Below are 8,520 nucleotides of genomic sequence, written 5' to 3' on the forward strand. Positions count from 1 at the left end.
TCCAACTCCACCCAGTCACCCCACCCCATCATGCTGATCTTCTTGCTAATCTTTGAACACATCCTTTAGGCTTTCACACTGGCTGTTCCTTGCACCTGGAAAACTCTGTATGAGTAACTTCTCTAGCCTCCTTCAAAGTCTTGGCTTAAAGTTAGGATCTCTTTCCCCAGGAAGGCTACTCAAACACATTTATCCTGTTCTACTTTCCCTTTCTTCCAAAGCATGTACTTCCTTCTAGCATGCTATTTAAGCTACTTATTCATTTTTTTAATTATCTGTCTCCCATCCCACCCTTCCGCCCCAAGAGAATGAGAACTTCACAAGGGCAGGGATCTCTTGTTTTATTCATTGGTATATCCTCAGCAACTAGATGAGACACTGACTTATGAAAGGTGCCCAATAAATAGTAGTTGAGTCAATGAACCAATGAATAAAATGTTTTCATTGCTTTTCCTTTCTAACCACCAAACTATCTGCAGATCTTTGAGAACTAAACAGAAAGTGAGAACCAACACTGATTTTTAAACAAGAATTATACTAACAGATTGGTATTCAAACTACACAAGGTCAGGAGATGATTTAAAGTTTAGACAGGCTGGATGCAGAGAGTTTAGTTCAAAAGTCAATCCATAGAAGAGATTATGAAGGCCACAATTTTCCAAATAACTAGGCCTTCTTGAATGGTTTATTTCAACCTTACAGTACACACGTCTATAGACATATGATCAATGTTTGTGTAAACAATACACACATACGTGTATCTGCATGCACATGCATAAAAATTTATGTTGAACATGGGGTGTTCACCCATGGGTGAACTCAGTCGGGGTGGCTCAGTCAGTTAGGCGACAGACTTCGGCTCAGGTCATGATCTCATGGTTTGTGGGTTCAAGCCCCACATCAGGTTCTGTACTGGCAGCTCAAAGCCTGGAGCCTGCTTCGGATTCTGTCTCCCTCTCTCTCTCTGCCCCTCTGCCGCTTGCACTCGGTTTCTCTCTCTCAAATATAAATAAACATTTTTTAAAAATGTTTTAACTGTTCCCTCTGTTAAAAAAAAAATTATGTTGAACAAATCTAGAAGAAGCTAAAGACATTTTTCCATCTTATGGGTATTCTTCATAAAAAGATAATGGCTTGGGTCATAGTTAAGATGACCATACATCATCATCTTCCTGGGAGAGTCCCAGGTTATGCTTGTTGACCCAGTGCCTCTTCCAGTTATTGCTACTTTTTACTCTCAAAAGTGTCCTTGTCTGGACAAAAGAGTTACATAGTCATCCAAGTTATAAAGGAGATAAATAAACCCCTTCCTATGCTGACCTCAATTTTGAGGATTTTATTGGAGTGCGTATGGAAAAGGTGACAGCCATAATTAATTCTAACACATACTGGCCAGAACTGCAAGTGAACTATTTCAAACAGGCAATTCTTCGGCGAGGTAGATAGCAACAGTTGCAGAAGTAGATCCCACAAGCTTCAAATATCTAGGTTTGGAACCCAAACCCTTACCAGGTCACCTGCACAATCTCAAACCCCTATGAGAACTTTCATGGGCTGAGCAGGCTCACCACATTCTTCTCTGCAAGCCCTGTTGGCCCTAGGTAAACGGGGAAGTGTTAGCTCCTCACATTCTTGAAAGACAATAATAACATAGGCTTAGAGCCATAGCAGACACTTAGCAACTTAAGGATAAAACTATTTCTTTCCTGTATGTGTAAATAAATACATAATCAATTACCTCATTCTTCTATCTTCCTTGATATTTTTTTCTGTGTGCATTTTTTGTTTTTTGTTTTGTTTTGTTTTGTTTGTCTTGCTTATCTTTGCATATAATGAATAAAAGACAAATCTGTGGTCCGGAGAGGGTGGTAAAGAAAAGTCAAGATTCCTTAACATCTAGGATGACCAAAAAATTTATCATCCCAACCAGGGCACTTTTAAACGTGAATAGGGGTGCTTTTGATAACTAAGATAGGTCAACAGGAATAAGCTAGGACTGTTGCAGACAAACTAGGAGGTCTGGTCACTCTTCTAACTCCCCATTCATATTCCCATAGAAAAGACATCCTGTGTATAAAGAAGCAACCTCTGTCTCTGTTAGGTCAACCAAACTTCAGATATAGTCCTCTCTCTTTCAGGTCACGCCTGGCTTTCAACAATGGAAATGGAAAGGTTTTCACTCCATGCTGCCTTTCCCTATTCAACGCACCATGCAAAACTGGTTCCATTTTTACCCAAGGAAAAAAGCAACACACTAAAACGTGGATCCAGGCCAGGCTCATAGCAAGCCTCAGGCCTGGAGCCTCAGGTTTCTCTTAAAGCAACACTTCATGAGACAGCAACCTGGTAAGAGGGTACACAGATACCAGCCAGTGATTTAAAAAGTATTTCGAGTGTTAGATCCTTTCACTGACGCTAGGGCACCCGTTGAAACTGGACAGAGCCCAAAAGCCACCTCTCCCACAAAATACATTCATCCACAGAAAAGGTTATAGCATCTGTCCTCAACTACAGGTAACAACCTAAGTTTCTTTGCCTTTTGCTGAGATCAAGGGTGAAAAAGTCTTTGAAAAGAATAAGAAACCATGATTTTCTCTCAAGATCACATTGCCCAAGAAAAACAGAGCCAATGCTTACTTTTATTCCATATTTCCTGTTCAGAGGGGTCAAACATTGCTCATGTTCTTCATTAAATCTAGTCCTGTCACTGATGAATATTAATTTGCTGGGATATTTTCCCTCACAATCGGAGAGGGAAGACCAGATTTATAATCTACAGCACATAAAGAGCTATAATACTGGATGGAGCAGAAAAGCTCCAGCTGGCTTATCTCAAATATTCAGAATGACTTTGATTCTTCACAGACTCCATGGTCATTCATAAAGATTCGCTGCCAAAGTCAGCTCAAAGTTGTGATAGAGGTGATGGTAAAGCAAATGTCTTGGGCTAACTAATTACAGAAGGTAAGTACTATCCATAGCTGAGGCTCTGGGGGCAAGGGCTGTAAGACTGGGAACCACCTGCCATAGAGATGGTGGATGAATTCATGCAGAGTGGACTACCATCCTTCCAGCGAGGAGACTGTATGCGAGCAAGGGGCCATTTGTTGAAATGAACAAGAGCTAAGAGAGTTATGACTGTTTTCTCCCCAAAGGTGGTATGGTAATCTTAAATGCAAAGACATCTTCGCTAATATAACTGTTTAAACTGTTTAAAGCTAATATCACATAACCACAAATGAGACCAAAATGTGCCAAACAAATAATCAAAACAAACAACTTAATGATGACTTTTTAAATGCTCAAAGAAAGAAGAAATTAACTGGTTAGGAGATCAAATGGTAAGGTTATAATGTCTCCTTTGGGAGATCAAAATTACATTTTCCCCACCCTCCACAGCACCCTACCCCTCCTCCCAACAGTGAAGTGGATAGTTTCTGAAAAATACAATGAAAAATACAATGACCCTTTATGCCGGGCTTCTCTTGTCTGCTAAGGATGCCATCTGTCTCCCACACTATATAAACAATCCCTGCAGGAATCTTCTGATGACCAAACAGATTAGCAAGCTCCAGATTTTCACACCATTAATAATATCCCCATCCAGATTAGGCCTCTTGCTTTAATAATACCAAAGATAAGCCATATAACTGATTTCTCTGTATAGGTAATGTGAGTGTCATGTTAAAGATAATCTCTCAGAGGGTACAGCCATCTGTTGGGAGGAGGGGGGTGGGGAAAGCTCTCTCTAGGCAACGAAGAAATGAGCCCTTGAGGGAAAAGGAGAAACAGTAAAATGAAAATCATACTGGTAAGACAAACGAATACATGAAATTTCACCAGGTCTAATGGAAGACTCTACTAATTACATAAAAATGTTTTTCTTCTAAAAGACAAAGTATAGAAAACTGCGCAAGAAAAGACAAGTTTCACCCTTTGGCAAAGGTGTACGTACAGCGAGAATTCAGAGTTTCCTTGACTCTGGGGCAGTGAGAGCAGAAACATACCAGGAAGGCTAAAGCCTCCCAGGAAGTTTGCCTACCGTCCACCTCTATCTATGATGATCGCCGATGCTTGCCTTCTCGAACTTTAACATCGATCCCCTGTAACTCTGTGAGCTCTCAATATTGTCTCCAAAGACTTCCAACTCTTAGAGAAATAAGCATGCCTGTAAAGATGTTCCTAAAGTTGGTAATCATAAAGGAAAAACACTTGAGCACTGCAAAGGGAGGAAAAGACAGGCATGGAAGAGCCAGACCTCTGCAGTTGCACGTCCTCGGAAACGACTACGTCTAAATCTGCAGCCCCAGTTTTCTCCAGGCCCCAAGCTCCAGCAGAGGATGTTCACAAAACATTCCTAACCGAAAAGAAATGAAGCCCCCTCTCCCTCAAATGATGCCCAAACGGACCCGAAAGTCTCAGCTCCCTCGGATAACCAAAGCAGAAAACACGTCCCGGTGTCTCTCGCCCGCATTTCAAGGTAGCGGAAGCCAAAATGTCAAATGAATGACCGCGCCGGAGCGCGAGGGAGGAAAACAAAGGCACCTCCCGCTAGCCGGTACCTGCGGCGCCAGGGCCCGGCGCCGGCCGCACACTCACCTGGGGCTCGGCGCCGCCGAGGGCTGCGGGTGGGAACGGGGCCGCGGGGCGGGAGGGCGCCCCCGCAGTCGACCAGACCGGCGGCCCCGGCGCCCTCCGGCCGGTCCGTGCGCGCCGCGGGGAAAGCAGGCGGCCGGGGGCGCCGCCGCGCGTCGCATGCAGCTCCCCACTGCGGCGGCCGCTGCCAAGGGGCCCAGGGACCCTGCGCTGCCGTCCCCGGCCCCGCGACCCGAGGCGGCGACGGGAGAGACGCGGCGCAAGAGCAGAGCGCGTCCGGTGCGCCCCTCAGCGACTCTTCCCGCCGCCCTCCGCAGCGGGCTGGGTCTCCGCTCGCCTTTGTGCTGGCATCTTCCTTCGCTCCCAGCGACACTCGGAGCTCCTCTGGCGGCTCCGCGCCGCCGCCCACCCCCGGGTTACGCCGCGCCCCCCGCGCGACCCGCCGATTGTGTCGAGTCAGCACCCGCGGCGGCGGGGACGCGCGAAGCCATGTCTCCCGCCCGCGCTCGAGAGGGCGCCGGGGGTCCGGGCGCCGCGAGGAGGTTTCCGGCCGAGTTCGGCGACCCCGGCGGGGCGCGGCGCGTGCCCGAGCGGCTCCGCAGTGTCCGGCTCCCCGGCGCTCGCTCTCCTGGCGTCGCCCGCGAGCAGTGCGCCGGCCCGCCTGGATCTCCCCTCTCGCCGCTACCCGCCGCCTGGCCCGGCCTCCCTCCCGCCGCCACCTTCCTCCTGCCGGGCTAGCCCGGGCGCCCGCCCCAACCAACCCCTGCGCCCCGGCCCTTGGAGAGCGCAGGGCCGGCCCGCTCACCTCCGGCGGCGCCGGCGCCCCTCCCGTTAGACGCCTGGGCAGCATCTGCCCGCACCTTCCTGCGGGGCGCTTGGCTGGGGGCTTCCTGCACGTCCGGGACCGGGGAAAGGGAGTCGGGGGGCAGGGGGAAGGACGGGAGGGACAGCCAGACCTTGGCCAGCTGGACCTCCTGAGGAAGGTGCGGGAGAGTGGGGCGGGTACAGCCGGGCGGAAGACGAATCCCGAGGCTGCGGAGGATCCGGAGCTTCTCTCCTGCCACGCCGAAGGACACGAGAGTTCTGAGAGGCGCCGTGGAGGAAGGAGACCCTCTGAGGTCATGCAAGCAGGTCTCTGCCCAAATCCCACCGAAAAGCTGAATGGAGGAGTGTCATGCCTCGGTTTCCCCAACTGCAAGGGCAAGACGGTAATACTCATGTCACCTACACGGGGTGTGGTCATAATAAAAATGGATTATTGAAAGTGCTTCGGGGTACTTTGCCTAAAGAGGGCACTAAATTAAAAAATTACTGCATTAATAGTTTCAGCTTTCCATTTACTTCTTCTGTAGCATCTTCATTGACTCTCAGTCCCACTTGGAGGAAAGAGTAAAAACGCCAAAATGTAAGGATCTTGCCCCCTATGCATGATATCTATCCATATGTGGGAAAGATTTACTTGATTTTACAGTTTAACAACTATAGCCCTATAGAGGAAGTCCCCAAACATTGTCCCCTCCCCTAAATAATGGATATCCATTATTTTGGAATTTTTGAGTGTGTGCTCTCAGTATTATCCATCTTCCCCACCCTTCTCTGTTAAAAGAAAAAAATTTTTTACCCGATTTGGGAACTACCCCTCCCTCTTGCCCAGGAGTCTTAATGGTTCCGGATGGTTACACCTCCCATCCTCACTCCCCAGAACTGCCAGTCATCATAGTCCAGACCACAGAGATTGGTTCTGAGATGGATATCTTGGTCGGAGAACTCCATCTGGGGCTTTCGCTGAATCAGTTCAGAACAAGAAGCCTTTTAAACGAGGATAACTAATAAGGCAGTGATAACAGGTACCACTAATGCAGGTGAAGGAAGCCAACTTCAAGGGAAGGAATGCTGAGAGAGGATAATGCCTTTTGAGCCTTAGGAGGCAAATATGTCTGAATGAACGCTACCCCTGAAGCCAATAAATCCCCTTCCTCTTTATTTCCTTAGACCAGTTTCAATTGTGTTCTGTTACCTGTCATAGAAAAGCCCTGACTCATTATTCCCAGACATCTGTCCATTGCTAGGCTATTCCACAGAATTGAGGAACCCCCCTCCCAGCACATGGCAAGAAAAAAAAAAAAAAAAGCCTCTTTTTGTTCCTACTAGAAGAATCAGGACCTGTAGAGATCCCACATGATGTTCTGTTTCTACAACTTGCTTTAGTCCCAGCAACTCCATACCTCCAACCTTTAACCTCCTGTATTAACTATGTTAGAATCTTGCCTTAAATAAAAAAAGCATAAAAATAAATAACACTAAAATGAATCTCTATTGCTGCCCTTAGGTTTAAAGAAAAAAATTTTTTTCCTCTTACCTTAAAAGTAGTTCCATCTAATCTTTAAAATTTTCCATTTATCAAGCATTAAACCTGAGGCTAAGGTGTCAAATAAAATTAATAGCAAAGTCATCCTAGAATCTCAGACTTGTAAAAGTGTGTAAGGGTTAGGTTATTTGATACTGAAACCCCCCCCCCATCCCCTATCACCGCCACTACCTAATATGAGTCTCCCCTTCACAGAATCCGTGACAGGTTCTCACGTAGCCTCTCCTTAAACCCTCTCCTTAAACCATTCCTATAAAGAAAACTCGTATTTCACAAGCTGATCAATTGTATGTTGAAACTGGCCTAACCCTAAAAAGTGATTCCTAATATTGAGTCATAATACTTCTTTTACCTCACAGGACTCCAAGAACTGAGGACAGACTTGTACACTACTTGAATTGTGTCTCCCAAGATCTTTGCATGGACTCTAACTGCTTATTATATGAGTGTCCTGACTCTTCATCATCCTAGGTTACCTCCTTTCTATGAATGTGCTCAAGTTTGTGAACACTGCCTCTGAAGTGTAGTGTCCAAAGCTGAACCCAAAGGCAGATTCCAAGAAACTTAAGCATCAAGCCCCTTCTAACACCACAGGCGGAATCCTAGCAATATGTTCCCATGGTCTTACATTTCTGTAAAGGTTTAAACAGTAAAATATTTTAATCTCAAGAGCCTGCTGTATCCTTTCATCTAACTTCCATTCTGTCATAACTTCCCTTCAGTCTGGAAGCATTATGGTGGTCGTGGACATTTGGGGACCTGGCTAAGGGGAAATTGATTTTGTAAGTGGAATAAATGTATGTAGTTCATGGGCATCACAGCCTGTAGTAACAGTGACATCTATTCCAGCAGCTCAAAGGCCTACAGTTATCTGACCACAGGTTATTATGACACAAAGGTGGAGGGCCAGACACCTTATCAGCAAATGAATATGTCCTTCAGGATCCAGCATGTAAGTATACAGGTAACGGGGTAGACAATATTTGGAATACATGGACCCAGAACTGGAATGTGGAAAATCCCCCCACACCTTAATATATGGGAAAGAAGTTTGGTAGAGATTTTTCCATATTTGACGATAATCTTAAAAATGTATATAACTTTTCCAATAATGAACTGTAGACTGGAAAGAAACTCTTCTAAAGTATCAATAATAAAAAGAAATTTCAATCAACTACGCTAACGGAAAGACTGAAATAGCTATTAATGCTATAGAACAAAATGTGACAGAATCATTTTTACATGAAGAAGAAAACAGTATACAGCCAAAATGTAGGGGAAAGTATTGTAAAAGTATATTAGGCAATTAATTTTTTTAATAATTGTATTTGTTTATATTTGTTGATGTCTGATACTTGTGAATTTATTTTAATTTGTAATCTGTTGTGATTTTTAATTCCAAATAAATATTTAAAAAAAATATCTAAACTGTGTATTCTTTTCGTGTGTGTGTATGTGTGTGTATTCTTAAAGAAGGTTCTGAGCTGTATTATCTTCAGACTCCAAAAAACATGGACCTCTCCCCTATTGAAACAGATACTCTAAACGTGGCCTAA

General features: G+C 45.4%; 1 protein-coding gene across 1 annotated transcript; it reads left to right on the top strand.

Moving 5' to 3' along the window:
• The first annotated feature begins 4,502 nt into the window (after positions 1 to 4,502).
• LOC122240819 (translation initiation factor IF-2-like) lies at positions 4,503 to 7,633 on the top strand. Its single transcript, XM_042993907.1, has 2 exons — positions 4,503 to 5,804; positions 7,324 to 7,633. The coding sequence occupies exons 1-2, from the start codon at positions 4,503 to 4,505 to the stop codon at positions 7,336 to 7,338; spliced, it is 1,317 nt and encodes a 438-aa protein (XP_042849841.1). The 3' UTR covers positions 7,339 to 7,633.
• Positions 7,634 to 8,520: the final 887 nt, after the last annotated feature.

This window comes from Panthera tigris, chromosome C1, assembly GCF_018350195.1.
Source record: "Panthera tigris isolate Pti1 chromosome C1, P.tigris_Pti1_mat1.1, whole genome shotgun sequence".
Taxonomy (NCBI): Eukaryota; Metazoa; Chordata; class Mammalia; order Carnivora; family Felidae; genus Panthera; species Panthera tigris.